This window comes from Podarcis raffonei, chromosome 5 (assembly GCF_027172205.1).
Source record: "Podarcis raffonei isolate rPodRaf1 chromosome 5, rPodRaf1.pri, whole genome shotgun sequence".
NCBI lineage: Eukaryota > Metazoa > Chordata > Lepidosauria > Squamata > Lacertidae > Podarcis > Podarcis raffonei.
The window spans coordinates 94,898,413-94,926,376 of NC_070606.1; the positions used below are offsets into that span (position 1 = coordinate 94,898,413).

General features: G+C 46.1%; 2 protein-coding genes across 10 annotated transcripts in view; one reads left to right on the forward strand and one right to left on the reverse strand.

Annotated features, from left to right (window-relative positions):
• Positions 1-3,368: 3,368 nt before the first annotated feature.
• On the reverse strand, positions 3,369-12,848 carry LOC128414838 (uncharacterized). Of its 4 annotated transcripts, XM_053390723.1 has the most exons (3): positions 11,752-12,072; positions 4,748-4,805; positions 3,369-3,560 (listed from the first exon to the last, which is right to left on the reverse strand). In XM_053390723.1, exons 1-3 carry the CDS (start codon positions 12,070-12,072, stop codon positions 3,529-3,531), a joined length of 411 nt encoding a protein of 136 aa, XP_053246698.1. In that variant the 3' UTR covers positions 3,369-3,528. The 4 variants fall into 4 exon arrangements, with proteins under 4 accessions (XP_053246698.1, XP_053246696.1, XP_053246695.1 ...); XM_053390721.1 differs by having other exon boundaries at positions 3,369-4,805; positions 11,752-12,848; XM_053390720.1 differs by lacking the exons at positions 3,369-3,560; positions 4,748-4,805 and adding an exon at positions 9,106-10,535 and having other exon boundaries at positions 11,858-12,843.
• The window catches only part of ECE2 (endothelin converting enzyme 2), a 49,133-nt gene continuing 33,316 nt past the window's right edge, over positions 12,148-27,964 (forward strand). For 4 of the 6 annotated variants that reach the window (XM_053390714.1, XM_053390717.1, XM_053390719.1 and 1 more), the window contains exons 1-2: positions 12,148-12,241; positions 22,644-22,730. In XM_053390714.1, coding sequence (XP_053246689.1) covers positions 12,209-12,241; positions 22,644-22,730 — 120 coding nt within the window. In that variant the 5' untranslated portion in view covers positions 12,148-12,208. Of the gene's footprint in view, positions 12,242-12,329; positions 12,437-12,541; positions 12,634-22,643; positions 22,731-27,964 lie in introns of those variants that run through there. The other 2 variants (XM_053390715.1, XM_053390716.1) reach the window with 2 other exon arrangements.

Below are 27,964 nucleotides of genomic sequence, written 5' to 3' on the forward strand. Positions count from 1 at the left end.
ATATTCAAGTTTTACAAAAGCATAAATACAAAAACACATAATAAAAGAAAAAAGAAAAATAAAGATACAACATACAAAAGCAAAGAAAAAATAAGAAAAATTAAAAACAATTCCATTTTTCATAACTTAAAACTCATTTGCTTGTTTCTTTGACCTCCTCACACCTCCCCTTCTTGTATTCCCATTTAAATAATCAAATCAGCAAATCCTTACCCTCTTTCATTTATCTTAACTCTATATCTTAACATTTTATAACTCTATATTTTCATCCATTATCAATTCATTTTTGCATATTCTTATTAACTTTGTTGCTAATACCACTTATTTCCAATCCAACATCATTTTAACATTCATTAATTTTACAATGTTTCTGCAAATAATCTTTAAATTTCTTCCAATCTTCTTCCACCAACTCTTCTCCCAGGTCTCGGATTCTGCCGGTCATTTCCGCCAGTTCCATAAAGTCCATCACTTTCATCTGCCACTCTTCCAGAGTGGGTAGATCTTGTGTCTTCCAATACTTTGCAATAAGTATTCTTGCTGCTGTTGTTGCATACATAAAGAACGTTCTATCCTTCTTTGGCACCAATTGGCCGACTATGCCCAGGAGAAAGGCCTCTGGCTTCTTCAGAAAGGTATATTTAAATACCTTTTTCATTTCATTATAGATCATCTCCCAGAAAGCCTTAATCTTTGGGCACGTCCACCAAAGGTGAAAGAATGTACCTTCATTCTCTTTACATTTCCAACATTTATTATCGGGCAAATGATAGATTTTTGCAAGCTTGACTGGTGTCATGTACCACCTATATATCATTTTCATAATATTCTCTCTCAAGGCATTACATGCCGTAAATTTCATACCGGTGGTCCACAACTGTTCCCAGTCAGCAAACATAATGTTATGACCAATGTCTTGTGCCCATTTAATCATTGCAGATTTAACCGTTTCATCCTGCGTATTCCATTTTAACAGCAAGTTATACATTCTTGAAAGTATCTTAGTTTTGGGATCTAACAGTTTTGTTTCCAATTTTGATTTTTCCACCTGGAAGCCAATTTTTTTATCCAAGTTATAGGCCTCTCTTATTTGATAATAATGCAGCCAATCTCGCACTTTATCTTTTAATTTCTCAAAACTCTGCAATTTCAATTTGTCTCCATCTTGTTCCAATATTTCCCAATATTTCGGCCATTTGGCCTCCATATTGAGCTTTTTCTGAACCTTGGCTTCCATTGGTGACAACCACCTTGGGGTTTTATTTTCCAATAAGTCTTTGTATCTTATCCAGACATTAAACAATGCTTTCCTGACAATATGGTTTTTAAATGCTTTATGTGCTTTAACCTTGTCGTACCACAAATATGCATGCCACCCAAAAACATTGTTGAAACCTTCTAGGTCCAAAATGTCTGTGTTCTCAAGAAGCAGCCAGTCTTTCAACCAGCAGAATGCTGCTGATTCATAGTAAAGTTTAAAGTCTGGCAGGGCAAATCCACCTCTTTCCTTTACGTCAGTTAGTATTTTAAATTTTATTCTGGGCTTCTTGCCCTGCCAGACAAATCTAGAAATATCTTTCTGCCACTTCTTGAAACAGTCCATCTTGTCCAGAATTTGCAATGACTGAAACAGAAATAACATTTTTGGCAATACATTCATCTTTATAGCTGCAATTCGACCCAACAAGGAAAGCTTCAAATTTGACCATATTTCCAAATCTTTTTTCACTTCTGTCCAACATTTCTCATAATTATCTTTAAATAAATTTAAATTATTAGCAGTCATATTAACCCCCAAGTATTTTACTTTCTTAACTAATGTTAAACCTGTCTCCTTCTGAAACCTCTCTTTCTCAATTGGTGTAAAATTTTTCTCTAAAACTTTGATTTTTAGCTTATTCAACTTAAATCCTGCCACATGACCAAATTCTTGAATCAATTCTAATACTCTTTTCGTACTAGATTCTGGCTCCTGTAACGTCAAAACTAGGTCATCTGCTAAACAAGAATGTTTTTAACGGGCGCCAGAAAAAGTACAGTGAAGGGCAGCTGCTTGATCTCAATAGGCAGGGAGTTCCAAGGTGTAGACACTGCCACACTAAGCAGCTGAGTTCTTACAAATGCGGAATGGGTATTATGTGTCACCTATAGTAGTGCTAATTTCGCCAATCGAAGAAGTTGAGAGGGCACATGTGGGGTAAGGCAATCTCGTGGGGGACCTGGCCCCAAACTGTTAATGAATGAAACAGTAAATCACACACAGCTTTAAAGCCCATACTTTGTTTAATTGTAGCCAAAGGACTACAGTGATGATGTCAATCCCAGTATCCTGTTACCTCCAGAGGGCAGTCAGGTGCACCTGGAAAGCCCACAGGTGACTGGTATCCAGAGACTGATTCCTGGAGCCAGGACTGGCCCAAGACATTTTGGCACCTGAGGCAGACCCCAAAATGGCATCCCCCTCCCCACCAGGGAAGAAGGGGTGAGAGAAGATTTACTTCAGGAATAAGGGGGGGGCGGAAAGATTGACAACAGGATTTGCTGCCCCTGTTGATCCTGCTGCTTGAGGCAGTTGCCTCACCTTGTCTCATGGGTGAGCCCACCCTGCATACAGCTATCACAAAGCTATGGGTATGTTCCGAGCTGTATGTTATAGCTGTACAGGGCCAGCCCTACCGTTAGCCAGAAAGCAGCAGCGGCGTAGCGTGGGTTGTCAGCACCCAGGGCAAGGCAAGTAATTTGCGCCCCCTAACCCGGGACAAGGCAAGTAATTTGCGCCCCCTAACCCTACAAATCTATGCCTATGAATGATGGTCCCTCTCTCTCTCTCTTTCTCATATTCCAATTGATTCCCATTTCCGCCGATCGATCCCCGAAGCTCTCACCCAGCGAAATTCGTGCGTAATTATGCTTCGCCATCCCTAATCCTGCCGCTTCCACCGGGAAATCATGACGGTGCGTTTCTCCTCTCCAAACTTTCCCCGGCCCTTTGCCGGCCGGCGCAGCCCTTTTGGCTACGAGCTCCCCTCCTTCTCTGCCCGCTTCCGACCCCACCTCCCCGTCCAGCCTCCCTACCTCCTGAAAAAAGGCGCCGGCGCCGAGCAGGACACCCCCGCGGCCATCGGAGAGAGGCGGGGCCGAGGGAGGCAAGCCAATGGGTGAGGCGGGGGTAGGTGGCCACGGGGGCGGGCGCTGCCGCAGTCCTCGGGTGGGCAAGGTAGGAGCAGGCGGAGGCTGGCCGGCCGCTCTGACAATAGGGGCGGGCCGAGGGCACGATGCGGCTGGGCCCTCTGGACTCGCGCCCCCCCAGATGTTGTGCCCAGTGCGGCCGGCACCCCTGGCACCCCCATGCTACGCCACTGGAAAGCAGTACCTGCCAGAGGTGGCAGATGCTTTGGGGTCGGGGCAGCATCGACCCCCAGAGTGTTCCTCCTAAAACAGAGCTGTTATTGATATTGAAGTGTCTGGGAACCATTGTACATGAGAAGCTACTGGTGTGCGTTAAGTTCCCACTTTGGACAGCCAAGTTTAATCTTCCCACAGAAACTTTTCAGGAAAATCTGGATGGTGCACGAAGACATGGTTGAAATATGCAAGAGGCATCAGAGTTCAATGACACATTTCAGGCAGGCAAAAGCAAAGCAGATTCCCCAAGGCTACTCCCCAAGAATCCCAGGATTCACCTTCTATATATTCAAGTTCAAATCTCCCTGTCTGCTTTTTAATCCCTCTGTGTCCACCATCCTATGACTCTTTGACCCCAAACTCCTGCTTTCTGGAGTTGGTTTCCCCAAGCTCCTCCCTTGCAAGCCCTTACTTTTGACTTGGCTTCCCGAGACACTGTTACATAGCACTGGCATCCTTTTTCTGCTGCTGGCTCGGCTGTCTGGCTCTGCTGCACTTATTAATTGGCTGTCACCCCAGCCTTGGCAGCTTGTATTGATGGACTCATGAAATAGATCTGGCAAACGCTTACTTTCCTGGCCTTGATCTGACAAAGGCCATTCACATCTTCTCCTTGACCGCTCCATTGTTAATCGTCCTGGTGCCTTTAAATGCTCCAAGGCAGGATCCTGTAGGCCAGGTCTGTTGGCCAGGCATTGTTGGAATACAACTCCCATCAGCCCTGAGTCCCATTGGCCAGACCAGCTGAGGATGATGGAGCAACATCTGGAGGGCCAGAGGTTCCCTAGCCCTGGTCTATAATCAGCATCAGGAGTCAGAATGCTTTCTATGGCCTTGGTTGGGGTGGGGGAGGTAATATATTCCATACGGGCTCTGATAGCCAATTTTTATCAGGAAAGAGGCTTATTTATAAAGCCAGGCTGGTGCACCTATGGCCCTTCAGATTTGCTAGACTTCATCTCCTAGTTCCCCTAATTATTGACCATGCTGGCTGGCGATGGCAGCATCTGAAGCCCACTAACATCTGCAGTGGCATTTTGCATGCCAGAGTGATTATGTCAGTGAGAATGCTAGACTAGGACTTTTCTCTCTGACATGCTCCTTTGTAGGTGCACAAGGTTTTATATACTGCAGAGCATTAAAATATGCAACTTCTCCCTCCCCCCCCCAAATGGCGTAGCTCAGTAAAATCTGAATTATATGTGTATAATTTAATAAACATCCTACCTACTGGTTTGCAAAAAAAGAAAAGCATTTCTAAAGCCTAATGCCTTTACTTTTCCACATACACCTCCCCAGTCCCCTGCTTCTATAATTTCACTACCATTTTGCCTCAAAGTACCTTCCACGGTCATGTTCTCCACCACTCGATCCTGGTTTGCTGATCCAACGCACATTAACTGGAACATAATGAAAGTAGCATTAACATTTCAGACCCTATCAATGCTTGTTTGAAATCAGGACTCACTGTTTAAGACTACAGCCTAAGAATGAAGAATTTAAGGAGGAGTGTCTTTTGATAGCCATGTTCAAATATATAAAAGGATGTCACATAGAGGAGGGAGAAAGGTTGTTTTCTGCTGCTCCAGAGAAGCGGACACGGAGCAATGGATCCAAACTACAAGAAAGAAGATTCCACCTAAACATTAGGAAGAACTTCCTGACAGTAAGAGCTGTTCGACAGTGGAATTTGCTGCCAAGGAGTGTGGTGGAGTCTCCTTCTTTGGAGGTCTTTAAGCAGAGGCTTGACAACCATATGTCAGGAGTGCTCTGATGGTGTTTCCTGCTTGGCAGGGGGTTGGACTCGATGGCCCTTGTGGTCTCTTCCAACTCTATGATTCTATGATTCTAAGGTCTGAAATGATAACATAAGACACTATTTCATGTTGAGGCGGTAAAATGCAGGCTTCCTCGGTTCAATAACTCTTCTGAGCATCCAAAGCTTCCTTGCTTCTGCTACAGCCCCAGGTACTGAACACTTTTAAAAATTAAAGGTTATAACAATAGCTGGATAAGGTTGTTCTGCTTTGTATTTGCCACTGTTGCTTCAAACCCTTCAAGTGTCCCTATTTTCCAGTGATGTCCCTGATTTAGAGAAGCAATCCCGGTTTCTGATTTGATCCCAGAATGTCCCGCTTTTCCTTAGGATGTCCCTATTTTCATTGGATAAATGTTGGAGGGTATGGAGTTATCCAACCCCCAAGCTCTCTGAAGGAAATCCTGTGTAGGAAAGGTGTGTTTTTTAACGTTTCATGTTTTATTATGTTTTTATATATATTGGAAGCTGCTCAGAGTGGCTGGGGCAACCCAGTAAGATGTGTAGGGTATGGATACTAAAATTATCATTATGGAATGGGACTTCCCTGTCAGATAAATGTTGGAGGATACAGTATGCTGCTTTACTCATCTCAAATAACATGAGTAGCTGAGTTGAGAGCAGTAAAGCAAAAACTGCAGTAAAATTTCAGACATGTCCTGTGGCTTTAAAATTAAAATTGTGACTTTAAAATTAAGGGTTGCATTATGCTTGCCTGATGGAACAATCTCCTATCTTCTTCCCCCTGCATGCTGTTCGGGGACTTATCTTGTCTCTCCAGAGCAGTTTTGGCAAGGGGGGAAGTCTTGTTTCACTAGCAGACATCATTCCACTGACTTCTGCTAGTGTGGTTATGTACTTTTGTCTAGTCCGCTTTGAATTATGGTGCTGGAGGAGACTCTTGAGAGTCCCATGGACTGCAAGAAGATCAAACCTATCCATTCTGAAGGAAATCAGCCCTGAGTGCTCACTGGAAGGACAGATCCTGAAGCTGAGGCTACAAGACTTTGGCCACCTCATGAGAAGAGAAGACTCCCTGGAAAAGACCCTGATGTTGGGAAAGATGGAGGGCACAAGGAGAAGGGGACGATAGAGGACGAGATGGTTGGACAGTGTTCTCGAAGCTACCAACATGACTCTAATCAAGCTGCGGGAGGCAGTGAAAGACAGGAGTGCCTGGCGTGCTCTGGTCCATGGGGTCACAAAGAGTAGGACATGACTAAACGACTAAACAACAACAACAAAAGTCTGCAAGAGCCTTTTGCCTCAATAAATCTGGAGGGCTTTGAGGTGCCACGGGAGTTATTTGCCATGTATGGTTCCACTAGAAGGTTTCCCATGTTCTTGGCTCAGCTATTTTATTTGTCCTCAATGATGCTCTGCTCTACAACACAATCTGCTTCTGTTTACCCGCAGCTCCACCAGATGGCACTCATCAAGCTTCCCAGCTGATGATGGCAAAAAATGCTGCAGCTCAAACCTCCCTCCCAGCTATTATTTACATCTGGGCTACCACCTGAGTCACACAACCATTTTAAAGAGGGGGACAGTTGTCAGCTAGAATTATTGATGTTTTGTTGGTGCTTTTATGCATCTCGTTGATTTTATTACTCTTGTATGTTGGTACTCTGCCTTGCTATATATTTATGGAAGTGCAGATTATAAATTTGTAAATAAATGGTGCACTTAAATTTTTCCCTTCCTCCCCTCGGGGTGTGACAAGGCTGCCAGCAACTAATTCATCCCGTGCCCATTTTGATTTTTTTAAAAAAGTGCAGCCACATTCCATTGCAGCACTCATGCCCAGAAGTCATAACCTTGTGACTTCTCTGGTCATCATCGGTGTCGTGATCCTAAAGTCCAGCAGCGAACGGGACACTAAGCTGAGAATACAGTGTCATCAGCTAAGGAGTCAAACTATGTTCTTGCTTATCAGAGGACCACTGAACCCAAGGCTGGCCGGCAGAAACCTACTGAACCAGAGACCACAGCACCAGAGTCCATAAAACCAAACCAGGATAAACATGCGTGTCTTCCCTTGGAAATGCTTCCCAAAGTACCTTGCTAGCCCAACAGTGTAGGAAGCATCCAGCTCAGGCGTCCATGGAGTGCAGGAGAGGTGGAATAGAAGCAAAGTGTCACAGACTGGCTGGGCGCAGAGGAATGTTGAGGAGAACCGGCTGGGGATCCCCCAAGGGAAGAAGGCTCAGAGCCCAGGGAGTGGTGGTAGGTGATCATGAGTGGTCAGAGGGAGAAGACTGGGAGGAGGAGGTGTCGGAAGCTGAAGAGGAAACAGGGCTTAGTTAGCGGGAGGAGTCTGTGTCAGAGAGAAGTCCAGAATCAGAGGCATAAGCTGACACAGGGAGGAGGGAGGCCAAGAGGCAGAGACGAATCCAGCTGGTGAAGCGCGGGTGTCTCCCCCTCCTACAGTGACAAGCTCCCCTCCCTGCTGGTCTCCCAGAAACAGAAGAGGTATGAAGAGAGTGGAGAAGTAGGCTTCACTCAGGCACGGTCTCAGATTGCTTGGGGAAAACCCTGAAAAGGCAGTGACTTAGGCAGCTGTGGGGAGGTGGGGACCTTTAGTCTTCGCATGTGTTTCATGGGGGCAAGACCTGCCAGAGAAGAGTTGCTGTGCTCAGTAGGCCTGGCACTCCTTTGTAGATCCTATTTCTGCAAATAAAGAGTTGATGCCAACTTTCTCAGTGTGGTTTCCTGCTGGCTCCCTCCTGTCACAGAGGCTGCAGCTCAGTGGTACAGCCTATGCTTTGCATGCAGACGGTCCCAGGTTCAACCTCCAGCATTGTCAGGTAGGGCTGGGAGAAACTGCTGCCTGAAACTCTGGACAGCCTCTGCCAGTCACTGAAGGTAATGGTCTGATTTGCTCTAAGGCAGTTTCCTGTGTTCTTATGCAGAGGCTCAAAAGACTTCCGTTCATTTCCAAGCCTTGTCAAAAGCAAGTTGCTCACTAGGAACTCTCCTTGGTGCTGAGCAACAGGCTTGCTTTGTCCTGTGGGCACCGGAGCAGATTTTGGAAGCAAGTCTGCCCAACCTCTGAGGTTAGGTGGGAGGTGACAGGAGAAAGGGCTTTTTCACTTGTCCCACCCCACACATTTGGAATGCCCCTCCTGGAGAGACGTTCCTGGGGCTAAGTCGGTTGGCTGAACTGGGGCATGGAAGAGACTTAAGAGCCTCGGACATAAGATTACCAGGTTGATGGACTAGATGGAATGGACAGTAAGGACTGACATAACCCGAGACCAGGAAGAAGGGACGTTGGATGGAGATTGGAAGAAAGTTTATAAAGAAAAATTGTTATTTTGGGAATTAGTGTAAATTAATGAATATTAGGGGAAATGTTGGAATGAAATTATCTGGCTTTAGTAGAAATGATATAAGGAGTTATGTATAAATAAGTATTAAGTTTTAAGCTCTAAGGTATTTTACGGTAAGATAAGGTTAAATAAATTAAGGCAAATTGAATAATAGAATATGGTGAAAGATGGAAAGGATCTGCTGAGTTAAGTAATAGGTTAGACTGTTAAGATAAATTATTTAGTAAAAATTGAGAAAGATGAAAAGAATTTGCTGAAACAACTAATTAAGCTAGAATACAAAAAGGGAGGTGTGAGGAGGTCAATGAAACAAGCAAATGAAAGGTAAAGATATGCAAAATGGGATTTGTATTTTTTTCTTTTTGTTGTTGTGTTGTTGTATTGGTTTTTTATGTATTTTTTCTTTTTTCTTTTTTTGCTGTTTCTTCTTTTTTTTCTTCTTTCTTTTTGTAATTTTGAAACTCTTAATAAATATTATTTTTTTTAAAAAAATAAGTCGGTTGGCTGAACTTTCAGCATCATACATAGAGATTTCATTCTTATTTGCCTAGGCCTTATTTGTTAAATTTATTGAACAGACTAGTATTCTGCATTTTAGGAAAGTAGCTTCACAAAGCAACTGTTATACAATCTGAACATCCAATAACCAAAATAAAAGTACACTGTTAAAGCTTACAAAAGTACCCCAGTCCTTTAAAAAAATAATGCCTTCTAGCTGAGCCTCTCAGAAGCTTGATGTCTCTGACCCAGGACTCCAGGCAAGCTGTTAATTTTGCAGGAGGAAAAGTGGGTACAGGATACACAAACAGTGAAGTACTACGAATGAGATGATGGTGAAGAGATCATTGTGCACCTGACAGAGTGGTCCCTAGTCCACACTAGCTTCTGCCAAAACCAGCCAGGGCCTCTCCATATGGCATTTATATTGCGCATTCATGACTATTTGTGCACATGATGAAGGTTATACACAATCCCGCTTTCAGTACTGATTGCAACGTTTTGGGGTGGTCATTCTGCTTTGTTTGCAATCAGCACATCTCCCAAAGCTTCCTACTGAAGTCCTGGGAGAGGAAGTACCGGGACAGTTGTGTACCAGGCGCTCTGAGAGCTGTGTATGGAGTGCGCCAGAAGGGGTGTGGCAAGGCCACACGCTGGAAAAAAGAGCAGCAGAGTAAACCGGCAGCTGTTAAGTGTGTCAGAGAGAGGTCCCAGGAAGGGGGAGGTTGGAGGGGAAGGAATGGAGATCAGCAGAGTTGCTAGTGAAAGGCTCCCAGAAGTAGAGACATAAATACAGAGGAAAGCAGACAAGGAAAGAGAGAAAGGAGGAGGACAGAGCAGGAAGGCCAAGAGGAATTGGGCAGGGTTTCCGCAGAGGAGCCATAAAAGGCAAGGTAGATGAAAGGAAGGGGTATGAGAAACTTCCTTAGCAGGAGAGCTGGTTTTAGCAAGGACTTGGAACTTGTGTACAATAGTGTCTGCTGGAGACATTGTAAAATCTTGCTAAATATGAGAACTTGGGACTTTTTGCAAAGGATGTGATTTACCACCTAGCTGTGGCATCTCCCCAAGACCAGGTGTGCAGGGTGGAAGCAGCCTAAATCAGCAAGCCCCAAAGCCCTTGGCTTAGTCAAAACCTCAGAAGATAAGAGACATCCTGACAGTCTGTGGATCCTTGAGACCTGAGAAGGAAGGCTTAGAGAAGTTCACTTCCCGCAACTTTTTACCCCTCGAAGATTCCAGGTTCTGATTTGTTTGTTGCTGTTCCGCTTTTGTTGTAGTGCAAGAGTGCCCCTCCATATAGCAATAATGCATTGGGGAAGCATCACAGAGCAAGTACTAAAGATTAATGGTGTGTGGTCCAGTCCAGTATAAGCCAAGCACTAAGGGAAAATTGTTGCCATCCGTCTGCCTTGAGAGACAATGGAAGAGTGCACCATTGGGGGTGAAGTCAAGCTGTTGGAGAGTTACAGCATCTGCTGTGGCTGTAAAGACCAAAAAATGCACAATTATATGTTGCAGAAAACACCCAGATGGGGGAGGGGAGAAACACCAATCTAGATGGGCCTTTGGTCTCTAAGGCACCAAGAGTTTCAGTCTTGATTTTGCAGGTAAAGATCCCTACTGTTAAGAATCAGTCAAGAACATCATGTGGCACACGCATTAAACACAAAGGACGATGCATAGCTGCCCTGCACAAAATCACCCCAGGGCTGTAGTAATAGAATTGTAGGGCTGGAAGGAATCTCAAGGGCCATCTAGTTCAACCCCCTGCAATGCAGGAATCACAGCTAAACAATCCAACAGAGAGCTCCTGTTTTTAATGTTTGAGTGGGAGCAGGAGCAGATCAGTGGGGTAGGAAAATAATGTCAAAATATTTCACATCTGGCAACCAATGAGCCACTATAGCTGCTAGAGGGCCATGAAAATTGTGTCTCAGGCTTTTTAGACTCATCTACCCTTGTACTAGGGATGCAGGTGGTGCTGTGGATTAAACCACAGAGCCTAGGGCTTGCTGATCAGAAGGTTGGCGGTTTGAATCCCCACGACGGGGTGAGCTCCCGTTGCTCAGTCCCTGCTCCTGCCAACCTAGCAGTTCAAAAGCATGTCAAAGTGCAAGTAGATAAATAGGTACTGCTCCAGCAGGAAGGTAAACGGTGTTTCCGTGCACTGCTCTGGTTCGCCAGAAGCGGACCACATGACCCGGAGCTGTACGCTGTCTCCCTCAGCCAGTAAAGCGAGATGAGCGCCGCAACCCCAGAGTCGGCCATGACTGGACCTAATGGTCAGGGGTCCCTTTACCTATGTACTATCTGAAACCAAAGGGGTGCATAAGTTACCAGGTGTGGGGGGAAATTCCAGCTCTCCTACTCTACTAGATGAAGAGCAAGTGCAGAAAGTCTTCTCCCTGTTAATAAGAAACTCTTCCTAGGCTCAGGCTGTACACGAGGTAAATTGCCATACCAGGCTGCCTGCAAGGGGTTGTTCCTTCTAGCTGGGCATCCCTAGAACCGGAGCTCACCATTCCACGCCCGAACGCTCCCAAGTGTTTTGTGCTGGTTGGCTATTTTGGCTTGTTGGTTTGGGGTTGTTGGGGGGGGGTTGCTTCCATGAGGACTAGCAACTTGGAGGAAGGGTTTGTTCCGAAAGAGTCGGTCTCATTTCCAAAAAGAGCTCTGGAAGCCTGGCGGTCAACTCACCGCCTGGGTGTGCCCGTGCGTAAAGATGGAGAGATGAGGGAGCGCGCCGGAGCAACACCGCTCGCCCACCCACTCGGTCCTCGCGGCAGAGCCCGCGCTCGCTGACCTTCTCTGCCGCCGGCGGCACTGCAAGGCCCGGCGTCTGCCTTGCGCTGGGAGGAGCTGAGCGCGCCGCTTGCGCTGCGGGCCCGACGGCTGCTGCTGCGATGGTCGGCTCGCCATAGCAACTCTCCGCGTGCGCTCACTGCGCGCCTCCTCTCCTCGTGGCGCGCTGGGCAGGGAGGGACTGAAGGGCCCGGCCCGCCCAACGGTGGCTCGCATCCCCCCTGGTGGAGCAGCTCGGCATGGCCCACGAGGCGGAGGACCCCGCCGTTCCTATTCCAGCTCCTGGCCGGCTCGCCCGTGGCTGGGTCCGGCGCTAGGAGGCGGCGGCGCCCGCCGGGTCCCCATCGCCAGCATGAACGTAGCGCTCCAGGATCTTGGCAGCAACGTAAGTAGTGGCGGCAGCTACCGCCTTGTCTTTGCTGCTTTCGGGGAAAGGAGAGCCGGGTCCTCGCCTGGCCGCTCCCGGGTGGGCGGGCTTGTTTTCCTGGAGGGCCGGGCGGGGCAAGCAGGAAGCCCCGCGGCGACGCCGGCCCGCGCGTAATCGCCCCTCGCCACCTGCGCTCCCCAGGCGAAGATGCAAGTAAGCCCCGCGGGAGGGCGGTGGTGATGGTGGGTGGGGGCGAGGAAGGGAGGGCGAAGGGGTGAGAGATGGAGAAATGAACCACCCTCAACTTTCCCCCCTCAGCCCCGCACTCCGCCTCCACCTTTTTAGCAAGGGAAACCTCCATCACCATCCTCTGTAACGCCGCACACAGAGAGACACTTTTCATTCTGGAGGTGGGTGCCAGAGGTGGACGCTGAGTGGTTGTTTCCCATGCCCCCACCCCGGTCCGATCCTGGCTCTGCCGCTTAATATCTACCGATCCTGCCAGGTTTGGTCGAAAGAAAAACCCTACGAAGGGATAAGGCAGGGGGTCCGATTCGTTTTCTCGTCTGAAGGCGAACCCGCCTCGTTTGCATATCGCCAATTCAAGAACGGAATCGTGGCCACCCTTGGAAATCCGCTCTTCTCCGAATTTTGCAATGCGGCCCTCCAGCCAAGCAGCGCGTGCAAGAATGCAAATATTGTTGAAGATAACGTGCGTTATATTGGGGGGGGGAGGAATTGTTTTGTGCATGTTAGGAGAAATTGGAATTAAGATGCTGGTGGGTTTTCCAGAAGGCTGAAAAAAATAGCTTTCACAGAGTGATGTGGGAATGTGGGGAATTGAACTTAAGAGTGGGAAAACGAGAGAGCCCCCCAGAAACCTAAACTGACAAATTCACCCATGCCCTGCTCACAGGTAAAATGTGTGCAGAGGATTGGTGCCTGGGATGCTGTTTCTGTATGTAGCCTTCGATTCCCCCTCCCCAAAGCTGGCAGCTCAGCACCACAGGTTCTGCATCCAAGTAGCATCTTGATCTCTTCGCCAACATTTCATGGCCCACATCTCAAACAGCATGCTCTCCCCCATGCACACCCCCTTGCCCACGCCCAAATGTTAATCGCAGGCACGTCCTCCTCCCAAGCACAAATTGCCCTGGTGTTTGTGGCCGGGAGCTTCACAAACAGTCTCCTTTGTTGTTGTGTGCTTTGCCGGGAATGTGTGGGAATGGGGAAGGTACAGTGGTAGAGAATTAGGTGCAAGGAGGGCAACTGGTAGGGAACGAGCTTTGTGGCATCAGGAATGTAAAATGCAATGCGTGTTCAAGCTCACTTGGCACCTATTAGAATAATAGAATTGCAGAGATGGAAGGGACCCTGTGGGTCATCTAGCCCAACCCCCTGCAATGCAGGAATCTCAACTGGATCATACATGACAGGTGGCCCCATCCGACCTCTGCTTAAAAGCCTCCAGGGAAGGAGAGTCCACCACCTCCCAAGGGAGTCTTTGACTACTCTTGTATATTGTAGGAAATCCTGAAGTATCCTGTGTGTGTGTGTGTGTGTGTGTGTGTGATGGAGAGAGGATAATGAATGGGTGTGAGTGGGGATGGATGGATGGATGAGTGTGTGTTTGTGTTCTATGTGAGAATGAATGTGCCGTTGTTACGTGTGAATGTCTCCATTTATATGAATTGGTGGGTATTCCTGTGTATGAATGGGGATGCGTGTAGAATCATAGAAATCATGGAAATTATAGAGTTGGAAGGGACCATGAAGGGAATCCAGTCCAACCCTCTGCAATGCAGGGGTCTTTTGCCCAATGTGGGGCTTGAACCCACAGCCCTGAGATTAAGAGTCTCACGTTTTACCAACTGAGCTATCCCTCTGTATGAGAGTGGATGGCCACACCCACTTTCCACTGGCCCCAACCACCACTGTCATGTGACTCCCAGAAGGCTAGCCACAAGGAAATGCCCCACCCCTGTCCTAGAGTGTACAGTTGGCTCATGCAGTGGCCTGGCCTGCCCCTATGAGTCTTGCACGACACCCTATGCCAAGCGCTGCCAGTGTTCTGGAGCCCTTTAGCACATGTGCAAAAAGGTGAGGCTGTCATGGGCACACACAAGCCCTGCAACCAGCACACGCCACACCCTTCTCTACTGCCACAACAGGATGTTTCCAAGCCCTCTTTCAGCTGTGGGGAGGGGATCCCTGTGGGCGTGGGCAAGCCCTGCCCTATGCTGTCTTGCAGCTCCTCGCAGCAAAGGAAGGATGGCAGCCGCAGGAGACCTGCCATGTTTCTAGAGAAGCTTGTCTGCCGTGATTCACCTTCTTGTGGGTGAGCTTTGAAGGAAGCACAAGCTCCCCTTGAAAGAACCCAGTTTGCTGAGGGTGGGGACGACGACTGCGAGAAAACAACTGTTCTGTTGGGCAAACACAAGGGGCAAAAAGGGAAGATTGAGATCAGGTGTGGGAATTTGGAAGGAAAGTGAGTAGCTTAATTTTCATTGGCCTTTTACTGGCAAGGGAAGGAAGGAGTCGAAGAAATACAAACCACAGGAGAAGGGGCAAGAGGGAGAGATGCAGCCTTGTCGAGTGAGGGGGAGAATGGATCCTTCATTTCCCCGCCCCCAGAAGATGGGCATCCCTCAAGCTGGTTGAGTGGGTGGCAGGGTGGGGATACCCATTTCCACTAGCAACATATTGGCGAGGCATATGCCGAGATGCCAACGGTTCGCTGGAACCTTCCTTCGCCGACTCTTGTTTTCCTTTGCCTGCCAACTGTTTGTTCATCAGAAAACTGAGCGTGGCTCCTGATTCAGCAAGGTGTTTGTATATTTGCAAAGCCTTGCACACGGTGCTACGTGAAGGTGACACTTCCTTGGGCTTTGGCTTCTTGCCATTTGGATGCTGAGGACGCAAGGGTTGAAAATGTAATCTCTCTTTTTTTCAAAAAAAAGAAAAGAAAAAGAAAAACAACAGCACTGGAATGGAAAGGTCATGGTTGTGAGGAGGAAAGCAAGTCATGTTTTCCATCTTCCGGCATCCCTGAGGCTGCAGCAGGCTTGGAAACCCAGAACTCTGCACATGGACGAGAGCTATGTCCACATTTTGGTGCAGGGTTTCCCAAACTTGATGAATTTATTAACCTGCAATCGACCCCCAACCCAAATTCTTAGGGATGTGAATGAAATAAAGCTAAGAAATACCAAAATACAATCAGCATTTATCACTCGTCACCATCGCTAGGATGTAAAAACATGTAAAAACAAAACAAAAACAAGAAATACTATTGCCTTGTGGGATCATCTCATTAAGCACAGAGATTCTTCGTTGGCAAGGAAGGTGCATCAGTGGCTTCATTCCACTGATACTGATGGGCATCCAGTTCAATTTGTCTACACTGATTGGCAGCAGTTCTCCATAGTATTAGGAAGCGTTCTCTCTCATCTCTTCCTGGAGATGCTGTAAGTTGAACTTGGGACCTTCTGCATGCAAAGCAGATGTCTGCCACTGAGCTGTGACTCTTCCCCTTTATTTCGGAGGCTCGTAGTTCCTCCTCCTCCTTCTTGCACTATTCCTCTCCAATGCCCTTTTTGAACCCCTGGGGCTTCATTTACCCTCTGCAAGGCCCGTCAACCCCAGGGAAGAAATCTAACAAGGCCTGCCTTTGTCCACACTGCTGGAACTGACAGGTGCTGCCCTGCAAGCCTGACGTGGTATTTCGATACATGCCAGCGGCTCTTCCAGGGGCCAGGGCACAGAATTGCACACCACCAGCAACCTGAATAAATCAACGCCCAACTAGATTTGGGGACGAAACAGAATCGAGAAGAACTTGGTATTAAAAGAAACAGCAGATGGACTCCTGACCTGAGCAGCTTGAACCACCTAGCTGTGTGTGTTGCAGAACTTTGGGTTTACTGTAAGAGGTTTACTGTAGAAGGTTGTCACCTCTGTGATGAACAGTCATGAGCCACCTTAGCATTCAGTGCTTCTTTTGATTCCATCCCGCTGCATGACTCAGGCACAGACAAACTCGGCCCTCCTGATGTTTTTGGACTACAACTCCCATCATCCCTGACCACTGCTCCTGTTAGCTAGGGGTGATGGGAGTTGTAGTCCCAAAACATCTGGAGGGCTGACTTTGCCTATGCCTGGCATGACTGCTCTCTATAGCTGGTGGTATGCCGCTGTTCAGTTTTTATCCAAATTTGACTTTTACAGTGTGGAAGAGTAAGAATCTCCTTCCCTCAAAGGAGCCTACCCCACCCAACTGTTGCGTTTTTCAACCCTAGTCACTGGTTCTGGGTACTGGGTATGTTTCTGGATGTGGAGAAAGGCTAGTCCAGAGCAATGACTCTGAGGGTCATCAGGTCCAACCCCCTGCGATGCAGGAATCTCAAATAAGCAACCATGGCAAATGGCCATCCCTCCTCTGCTTAAGAACCTGCAATGAAAGAGAATCCAACACTCTCAATACAGCAGGCTTCCTCAACCTCGGCCCTCCAGCTGTTTTTGGCCTACAACTCCCATGATCCCTAGCTAGCAGGACCAGTGGTCAGGGATGATGGGAATTGTAGTCTCAAAACATCTGGAGGGCCGAGGTTGAGGATGCCTGGAATACAGAATAGCATCATGCCCCTTGAACCTGGGAAACAGTGGGCTCTAATTGCTCTAAAAGAAATAAACTGCAGTGGCTGCAATGTCTTTTCTTAAAGGCACAAGGGGGCAGTGTATAATTGCCCTCCATAGGGCACCTAGAATCATAGAATTATAGAGTTGGAAGGGACTCCGAGGGTCATCTAGTCCAACCCCCTGCAATGCTAGAATCTCAACTAAAAGCATCCCTGACAGATGGCCATCCAACCTCTGCTTAAAAACCTCCAAGGAAGGAGAGTCCACCACCTCCCAAGGTAGTCTGTTCCACTGCCGAATAGCTCTTGCCAGCAGAAAGTTCCTCCTGATGGTTAGTCGGATCTCCTTTCTTGTAAGTTGAATCCATGGGTTAGGGTCCTGCCCTCCAGAGCAGGAGAAAACGAGCTTGCTCCATTTTCTATTTGACAACCCTAGAAATATTTGAAGATGGCTATCATATGTTCTCTCAGTCACCTGTTTCCCAGGCTAAACAATCCCAGCTGCCTCAACCGTTCCTCATAAGGCTTGGTTTCCAGATCCTTGATCTTTTTCTACTTTTTATTTTTTAGCCAAACCCCACTTGAAAAATGTGCCTCTCTCTTCCCTGGGGCAGACAGAATTCTAGCTTACAGTCTTGGGTGCTCTTGCCCTCCTTGCAAGAACCATTACATCCCTCCATGGGCCTCTGTTCTCATTGACTGCTGCATGCATAAATAGATGGTTCTCTGATGCTGGTCCTTTAGGGATGCCCAGGAATATTTGTTTCCCTACGAACCTCCTAGTTTTCTTACTATCCAGTCATGTTAGTCTGTTGCAGCAAGATCAACAAAGAGTCTTAAAATGCTAACGAAATGTGTTATGGTGACAAGCTTCAAGTTTTTGCGTGGACAAGAGCCCACTTCAGCAGATGCAGGAAGCGTAATCCTCAAATATAAATACGTATTTTACATGCATATTGTGGTGGCAGTGAATTGTAAGCAGTGAGGTCAGAGGGAAGAGAAATGGAAGAAGTACTGATGCTGGCAATTCAATTATAACTGGATTCAGAACTGCCACTCGCTGGTGCAGCACAGCAGTGAAACCAGGGCTCTGCAACCACACTGGTGGTGGAAGCAATCTGGCATTCCTAGTGGTGTGTGATGCATTCCATCCTCTTACACAGCAACGACACTACTGCAGCAGCCGCTCCTGGCTAGAATGCATGCAAGACAAACACAGCGACCCTTTTACAACAGCAGAGGTAGGTGACAGAACCATCCCCTTGGCAGCAGTGCTGAGTTAATGAACACCTGTGCTGGGAAAGGAAACCGTTGTCTTGATTCAGACCCAAACGAATGGAGCTGAACGTCTTGATGAATTGTAATTCAGCAGTTTCACACTGCAGCCTCCCTCTGAAATCCATTTGTTCATATTATGGCTAACTTAAGATCAGTCTCTGAATGCCCTGGTTAAAAAGAAATGTCCCCCTACTGGTTTATGAATAATGCTACTTCAGACATCAGGTTTGTGCCCATTGATTTAAGTAAACTTCTGTAGAGAAGCAGGAAACACAGCAAGTTATGAATGCTTAAATTCGCTTGTGCCTGATATTTTTTTGAGAATAACTGTGATACTGGATGAGCTACTATTTTGTCCTCAGTTATAGGGCCTGTGCCTGTTTTTTATGAAAACATGTCATTTGATACCTTGAGACCCACTTGTTGTTTTTCTTACTTTCGCCTGTCCTGTTTTCCTAGCCCTTATTATCTCTGGAGAGAGAACTGCAAATCCATGGGGCAGTGTCAGATGGCACCTTGGGAACCCCCCCCCCAGCTCCTAAAGCTCTCGTTGCTAGTCAATTTCTCCTATCTGCAAGATCTCAGATCATGTCAGCTCACATTTCACATTCTGAAAGGCTGAGGGCCCTATATAAAGCTTCCTCGGACCCTCCAAGTATCCCTATTTTCCAGGGACAGTCCCGGATTTACAGAAGCCATCCCGGTTTCTGATTTGATCCCAGAATGTCCCACTTTTCCTTAGGACGTCCCTATTTTCATCGGAGAAATACTGGAGGGTATGGAGTTATCCAACCCCTGAGCAAAGGAGATAAGCAACTATACAACCTTTAGGAGACATCTGAAGGCAGCCCCGTATAGGGAAGTTTTTTAATGTGTTACTGTGTTTTCATGTATGTTGGAAGCTGCCCAGAGTGGCTGGGGCAACCCAGTCAGAGGGGCGGGGTATAAATAATAAAATTATTCTTGTTATTATTATGGGATAGGACATCGCTATTTTCATCAGAGAAATGTTGGAGGATGTGCTGTTTTGATACCCTTTAGCATCAAGCATAGGCAAAGGGTGTCAAGAGGAGAACTTTGTGGTCTGTCTCCAAAGGGACTTGATGGCTTAGTTCCTCTAAAAGCAGGTTCAAGCACGCTTCTTGTACCCCTTCCCTCCCGAGCTTTGTTTTTCAAAGAATAATAGGAACTTTACAACCACCCAAGTCAGCCAGGTTAACAGCACAACCTTTCCTATGAGGCACAGGTGTCAGCTAAAAAGGTCATGTGGTTTGCAAGCAGAATCTGGGTCAGAGGAACAATCATGGCTACACTTATGCTGACCCCTTCAACTCTGCCTAATGTTAGGGCCAGCCCTGGCCCTGCTTTCCCCTAAATGTGTTTGGGGGGGGACAGGGCCTGTGAGCACACTTACATCTCATTCTTCCCTCCCTTACTTAGGTGGTTGGGAGGATAAAAAGGGACAACTCCACCTCTACTAGCAAAAGCTTCTTCAGAAGAAGGATGAGATAAAAGTAGTTAATTAGAATGACAGCCATCCCTCCCTCCCAATATTAGTACAAATTAACACTAACATAAATTGTTAATCGTATTCATTAATATTAGTAAACCGGGGTGATTTTAAATCTCTCCTTCCCATGACTCATCACTGCTTGCATGTGGTTAACTGCTTGGGTGTGCGTGGACCGGGTTATTTTTCTGCATATTCCTCCTGAGACCCGTGGAAAGCTAGTGCCAAGGAGTGACCTAAAATGTCCTCGACACTGAGGGCAGATTTCCTGCGCTGCCCCTCAGCTATGCCCTCTCAGGTCCCTTTCCCTTTCAAGCCACCTTTGCCTGTCTCCATCTCGGCTGGTTCCTTAGTGTGGCACCTTTCTGCTTATATGGGAAGTTCCAGCATGGTGGGTTGAGGAGAGGTGCTGAGAGAGGAGGAGAAGGAGGAGGCCCCGGCAGCCGCGATGGTGTTGCTAGGGGACAGAGCCTTGGGTTGCCAAGGAATGGAGGATAAGCCTCTCTCTCGGAAGCAAGTGTGACACTTGTCAGGGAGACAAAAGAGCCAGCAAGACAGTCATGACAACCTGAGGAAGATAAAAGGGCTCTCAGCTTGTGAGGCCCTGCTGGGCTTCCCTCTTCACCAAACTGGCACCTAGGCTGGGGCTGACCTGTGCATTTGGCAGGGACTGGGTGCAAACGACCCCTCTGGGCCAGCCACCATGCACAGCAGGGGGAAATGAAAACTCCCAGCACACCTGAGGCCTTTAATTTACTGGAAAGGACCATCATCTTCAGAGATGAGAAATTACGTGTCTGTTTCAGCTGGGGTGCAAGGAATTCTGGGAGGTTCTGCAAGTGATGGACACCATGGAAGTAAAGAGGGTTGCCAACTGACCTGGGATGTGTGTGTGTGAGTGGGACGTTCTGCTCTTTTGAGAAGCAGCCTGAGATGCAGATACTAACGAAGGAAACTTTTAATGGCATAGAGGTAGAAACAATAGAAGTTTGAAGGGACCTCAAAGGTCATCTGGTCCGACCAGAGCTTTTTTCAGCCTGAATTCACTGGAACTCAGTTCTGGCACCTCTCAGGTGGGTGCCATTGCCATTATAAGAGAACAAGGGAGGCATTAATAGTGAATTCTTCTGGCACCTCTTTTTCTAGAAAAATAGCCCTGGGTCTAACCCTGCCACCACCACCACCCGCAATGCAAAAATCTCAACAAAAGCACCCATGACAGATATCTGGCCATCCAACCTCAGCTTAGAAACCTCTGACATGATCACCTGCTAATTCCTGCAGTTATTAAATGCACAGTTTCAGGAGCAGATTCAAAAGCTGGCGATCGCAGAAGTGGAAGAGCAGCTGTGGAACTGCCTACATGCGCAACTTACTCAAACAGAAGGACCAAATTTAGCAACAGCAAATTCTGAGAATGCAGTGTGAGGAAGCACAGATTGACAAATGTTGTTTTGGGTCATTTCTTTTGAATATAGAATTTGAATTTTCTTCCTACCTAATTTGAATAGTGACCCCCCACCCCAAACAGCCCTGCTCTCTGCTACATGCCTGTCCTGAGCTGCCGTCAATGGTTGGCAAAGATTAGATACCTTTAAAAGCGCATGTGTTTTGTGTAAAGAAAATAACTTTGTCTGTAACACAGAGAGAAAATGAGTTGCCACTTTTAAAAAAATAGAAGTTATATCCCTTTGACTGCTGCATGACAGGCAGAAATTCAGCCACTGCCTCTTTCTCCATCACTGCATCTCCAAACCAGAAAACTCAGCATCTGTTGAATTTCTGCCTGTTACTTAAGAGTGTGAAACATCTGTCAGGAGAAAATGTGGCAACCCTGCATTTCTAGAGTAGACAGACCTGTGCTGTTCTTACTGTTTCCCCACACATCTGCATTTTCAGTTTTGGATTGTTCCTTAAAATCATGGGATTCTAGACCAGGGGCAGGCAACCAAAGGCCCGGGGGCCGGATGCGGCCAATCACCTTCTCAATCCGGCCCAAGGACAGTCCGGGAATCAGCATGTTTTTACATGAGTAGAATGTGTCCTTTTATTTAAAGTGCATCTCTGGGTTATTTGTGGGGCCTGCCTGGTGTTTTTACATGAGTAGAATGTGTGCTCTTACTTAAAATGCATCTCTGGGTTATTTGTGGGGCATAGGAATTCATTCATTATTTTTTTTCAAAATATAGTCCAGTCCACCACATGGTCTGAGGGATGGTGGATCGGGCCAGGGCTGAAAAAGGTTGCTGACCCCTGTTCTAGACCCATTAAGATTTGCATTCCTTCAGCTGAACAAAGCGGTTTCAAAACAGAATAGCGGAGTGCGAAAGGAGATATCCCGTGGACAAAGGCACTCAAGAGCTCAGCTGCGCTTCAAGATGTGCCATGCATTTCATCACGGGAAATTAAGTTGCAATCCAATATGCAAAAGCTTGAGCCAGTGTGGTGTAGTGGTTAAGAGCAGTAGTCTCGTAATCTGGTGAACCGGGTTCGCTTCCCCGCTCCTCCACATGCAGCTGCTGGGTGACCTTGGGCCAGTCACACTTCTCTGAAGTCTCTCAGCCCCACTCACCTCACAGAGTGTTTGTTGTGGGGGAGGAAGGGAAAGGAGAATGTTAGCCGCTTTGAGACTCCTTCGGGTAATGATAAAGCGGGATATCAAATCCAAACTCTTCTTAACGAACACCGGGGAGGGGGGAGAACAAAAATGAATCTCAAGCCCAGAATTTAATGCCAAGCAAGTGTCATAGAGGCTTGGTTATGTGCACTTCAGAGTTCCCTTGACAGAGAACCCCGTAATTAAACTACAACTCCCAGGGTTCCTTTGGTGAAGACTGGACTATGAATGGCATTGTGTTGGCAGCCGTGCCGACGGAGCCTTAATGGAATTGGTGCTGCCTGCGAGCCTGAGAGTCGGGCCTGTTAATTTTTCCAGCAATTAGCATCTCTCTCTCTCTCTCTCTCTCTCTCTCTCTCTCTCTCTCTCCCTCTTCAGATGGCGGAGTATAAGCGAGCTATGTTTCAGGACGACGAAGCAGCAGACACGGCTGGAGATGGAAGCATCTCTCCTGACAGCGTGGAGGTAGGGTAGACCGGGCCTTTCCCAGGTGCTTGAGCAATCTGTGCAAGGCTCTTGGAGAGCATCCCTGCGTCGTCCCAGAGGACTTGCCCCTGCTGCCGCCTGGCAGCACAATTACTATATTAAATTAATAATAAAGGCATTGTCTCTGCTGCCTACGTAATTACCGTACCAAAGCCAGTTGCTGAGCCTGAAAGGGGGGGGTAGGAGATAGATGAGCAAAAAGGCTATTTCTAAAGGGAAGGGAAGCTCTTTCGAAAGAGCTTGCATAAAGGACACAGGCAGCAGCTTTGCCAAAACCTTTCATTGCCCTCCAGAGTCACCGGTATTACCAGTGATTTATGATTATGCCTTTAATCCTCAAGAGAAGCCAGGGAGATTTGTCTTATGGGGCAAATTTAATAGTCTCAGCTACAATGATCTTATTTTGGATGATATGGTTGCTTATGTATGAAATAATTAAAAACCAGATGGGCGCGATAAACTGCATTTAAGGTACAGGTAACTTCAGAGCAGGCATGGGAGGGAGGGAGGAAGACAGATAGACTTTTTTTAAAAGGCATCTGTAAAAACTACTGGGGGGAAATAGCTTGAACATTTTTAAATGCCATTCCTAAACACATTTGCTAGCTCTGTTGAAATCACTGGGGCTTACTTTTGAGTAAACCTGCACAGGATTGTGTAGTAGATCTTCGTTGGGATCTAGAAAAGGTAGCACCACGCATACTGAAATTGTCTCATGGTGCCCAGAAAAGCTATACACTTTGAAATTTGGAAGAAATTGTGGTGGAAATATAATTTATTATCTTTAAGCTAATCATTTTAAAAAAAGAAAAAGATTATGTATGGAGGTAAAGTTTATGTGTTATGGTTTTTATTAAAGCTTTTCATAATATGGTAAGGTATAGAAAACAAGAGACAAAGGCAAAAACAGGAAAAAAAGGAAAGGAAAAGAAGCAAGAAAAAGAAATGAAAGAGAGAAGAAAAGAAAAAGAAGTGCAAGGGAAAGCGAAAAGAAGCAATAAAGAAAGATAAAAAGGACTGCCGTTTTTCCATCTACCGGTTACATAAATAAAAGTTATTTAAGAGGTTTATGACAGGCTTTTGCCATATTAAACTTCAGTGGTCAGGAGTTGTCTACCTCTGATTATGGGCTGCTGGGGGCAGTTCACAGAGGACTCTTGCCTCCCGCATGACCGGCCTGTGAAGTTCCCACGGTTCTGGCCCAGCTTTCCACAACCTGGTGCTCTCTATAGGTTTTTGGACTCCATCTCCAATCAGCCTCAGGGAGAATGGCCAATGCTCAGGGTTGACCATCATCCAGCAACATCTGAAGGGCACCAAATTGGTGGCAGCTGGTCTGGTCACTATTAGAGCCAGACTAATCTTTTGGGATGTTCCAATGAAGGCAGTTCTTACATTCTTATTCCTCCCCTTTTTATTTACACGTTCCAGGACTAAATCCTGGAATTTGAAACAAGGACTGCGCCTGAGTCCTAAGGCAGCGGTTCCCAAACCATTTCCCCATGGATCACTTGAAAATCGCGGAATGTCTTGACAAACAACTTAATGGGTTTTTTTGCTTGTTGTAGCAATTGCAGTGCACTATGCCTGATGTTGTTTGGTTTTCAGTTGTATGTTTATTGCTTCTTTATTTCTTATATGTTGTATTTTGTCGCATTGCAATTTGAATTCAAACGGTAGTCCCAAGACAATACAGCCCAGGCGCTAAAAGAAGCAGTACAAATGCAATTAAAAATCTATGTGATTATTTAATGTGACGGAAATGTGCCATTTCCTGGTTTCAGCAACAAATTCACAGACGTGCTGCAGACCACTTGAAGGAACCTCATGGAGCATTCGTGGTCCACAGAGCACAGCTTTTGAGAACCCTGCCTTAAGCCTTGTCCACAGGAGTTTTCTCTCTCTCTTTCAGAGGTTTTATGTGCATTCATTTAATGCACCTGATACTCAAAAGGTACATTGCTTCTGTTCACACTGGCATCGTATGTGTGGGTTGCTCACAGAGGAAGGAGATGGTTGGTCTGGTTCAGACATCACCAACATACCCCTCCAACGAAAGGGTATATGTGCACTGCTTTGAACCCTAGCAATGCAGCAGTGGCCTTCTCGGTGGCCGCTCCCAGACTTTGGCACTCCCTCCCTGGAAATGACAGACAGGCTCCCTCCTTGTTGTCCTTTTGCCGGCAGGTGGAGACTTCCTTGTTCCAACAGGCTGTTGGGAAATGACTCTTTTTATTAAAAGGGCTGGTGCTGTACTATTTTTATTATACAGTGGTACCTCGGGTTACAGACACTTCAGGTTACATACGCTTCAGGTTACAGACTCTGCTAACCCAGAAATAGTACCTCGGGTTAAGAACTTTGCTTCAGGATGAGAACAGAAATCGCATGGCGGCAGCGCAGCAGCAGTGGGAGGCCCCATTAGCTAAAGTGGTGCTTCAGGTTAAGAACAGTTTCAGGTTAAGAACGGACCTTCGGAATGAATTAAGTACTTAACCCGAGGTACCACTGTAATCATTTGTAAGTTTTAAATGGGTCATGGGTTTTTTTTGGGTTTTTTTGGTATGCATATAGTTTTGATTCTATTCACGTCCCATTGTTTTTTAATTATTGTTTTTAATGGTTCTTGGGGGTTTTTTTTGAATTATTTTTTATTCATTTTACAATACAAAAATATAAAAACACATAACACAATTTTTCACAAATACATTTTTTGGAGTTCCCTCAGCTCTTCTGCAAATCCTCCGTTTTAGTCCTTCTTCCGCATTTCTTAATCTAATATTGCCTTTTATTAAAAACCTCCTCCCTCTTATTCCTTTTTTTACAATATTTCTAATATTTTCACAGAGCCTCTTGCAAACCTACAAATGTTAATTGTTCATTGCAAATACTTTTCAAATAGTCTACAAATTTACTCCAGTCTTCAGTGAATCTGTGGTCTCGTAGGCCTCGGATCCTTCCTGTTAGTTTATCAAGTTCTGCGTATTCCATTAACTTCATTCTCCATTCTTCCATCGACGGTAATTCTTCTTGTTTCCATTTTTGTTTTGTTTTTTTAAAATGATATTTATTGGAAAAAAGGTGTGTTTTTTTGAAAAAAAATTAAAAAAATTTCACACACACAAAGAAAAAAACAAGACAGAAAAAGAAAAAGAAAAAATAAAACCATCATTTCTCAGATTCCCCACTTTCAATACCTTCTTTCTTTGACCTCCTCCTCCTCCCTTTTCTTGTATCCTGATTAATAATAATCACAGCAAATCCTTTCCTTAATTCATAATATTCTGTCATTACATTACCTTAATTCTGTTTTCATCTTATCATATAGAAACATTAAAGTTTAAAGCTTAAATCTTATTTTTACCAACTTCTCCTAACCATAACATTCTTACCTAATTCTTTAGACATTTTTACAAGAGCCAAGTAATTTCATTTCAACATTTTTCTAACATTCATTAATTTTATGGAACAATCTTAATTATATATATATAAAAAGGGAAAAACAATCCAATCTTCATCCAGCGTCTCTTCCTCCTGGTCCCGGGCTTTGTCAGTCCTTTTTAACCTATTAATCTAGCACATTAACCTGGTAACCTTATATCCGAGGCCCTCAAGTCTCTTCCATGTCCCTTCCGCAGCTCTTCTTCATATTTTCCTTTCATTCTCGGGAACTCCAGCTTGGTAATGTTTTGGACCCTTTTCAACAAATCAGCCCCTTTTCCATAAACCAGACTGGACTCCATATGGTATTTAAAAACATGTTCCAGATTCCCTCCAAAATTGAGAGCCCCCACAGCTCCAGACATCTGACGGCCCATTGCCAGACTCGAAAAGTCCAAATCTCCCTGTAAAGGGGGGTCTATCCAGCCCCCCATTTCCAAACCTAACCAAACTTTATCTTTCCAAGTCTGGTTTTTTCCAAGTTCATTTGTCAACTCCAAAAATTTATGTTCCTGCTGGGCCGCTGCTCCCTCCGTCTCTGGCACCCAAGATTCAGCAACATCCTCTTCTTTCAGTTGTTCTGTCATGGCACACTCCTGTTTTAGTTCCTGGGTGGGTTCCATATAATTTCCCACTACCTGTTCAAGGGTTCTGGCCACATTAGTCATTAAATCTGTCTTCTGGCTTAACTGATCCAATAGGGCATTTATTTTACAGAAAGCACCCAACAGTGCTTCTGAAGACATTGTCCTGCAAGGTCACAAATCCTTTCCCACAGTTGTGATCTGAGACAGCTGCAAGCTCCCAGGAATTAGTTACAATTTCACAATCCCCCTCTAGGGGGAAGGCTTCTAGTTGTTCTTTCTTTTGATAACAATAGCAACAAAGTTTCTTTTTTGTGATATTTTGTCCATATTTGTTCTTTTAAAATGTGAAAGGAAACAATGGAATCACTATGTTTCTCTTCTCTTAACTATCTGTCAGAGACATTTGTTTCTGGTCAATGAGCTTCAAACGTCAATTCTGACCCCCCGCTCCAGGATCAGGACGGTGGAAAATTACTTTGTTTTAAACTCACTTCTGCAGGTTTAAACAGCCCAAAAAAGATCCCCCTTCTCCTGCTGCCGAAGGGGGGTTCAGCAATTTTAAATGATGAAAGCCAATCCTTTAAAAGTGATTTTCAAAGCTCTAGTTTACGTTGTCTTTGCTTTGTTCTGGCTACAAGGAAACGGAAGGCTGACTTCCTGTTTAGACCTTCCCATTTCAGTACCAAATTAGGGTAAATTTTAAGTCCAAATTCCTTTCTATTTTGCCAGTTCTTAATTCAAGTCCAATTATTCAGTGTTTCAGTACTCACGGGTGGTTATTTTAGATGCCAAATTGTCCCAGGAAAAAGGCAGCGCTCTCCGGTAACGGCTATACGGCTTCGCTCCGCAGAAAAAGCAATTGACTCACAGCACCGCGCCACTTCCCCCTCGTCGCTTCGGAGCCCGTTAGTGGGTTCCTTTGCGGGTTGGGGGGGGCGCTAAGAGTGCCCACCGAGTCCCACGGTCACAGGCTTCATCCGCCTGTGATTTCCAGAAGGGTCCCCGCTTCGCCATAGCGGAAAAGACCCGTTTCATGCGGAGCTGGTCCCTCCAATTCAGAGGGAGTCCGCCATTACCGATGGCGCCACCCCGGAAGTTCTTCTTGTTTCCATTTTTGGGCTAGCAGTATTCTTGCCGCTATTACTGCGTATAAAAAAAGCTTATAATCTTTTCTATTTATTTCAT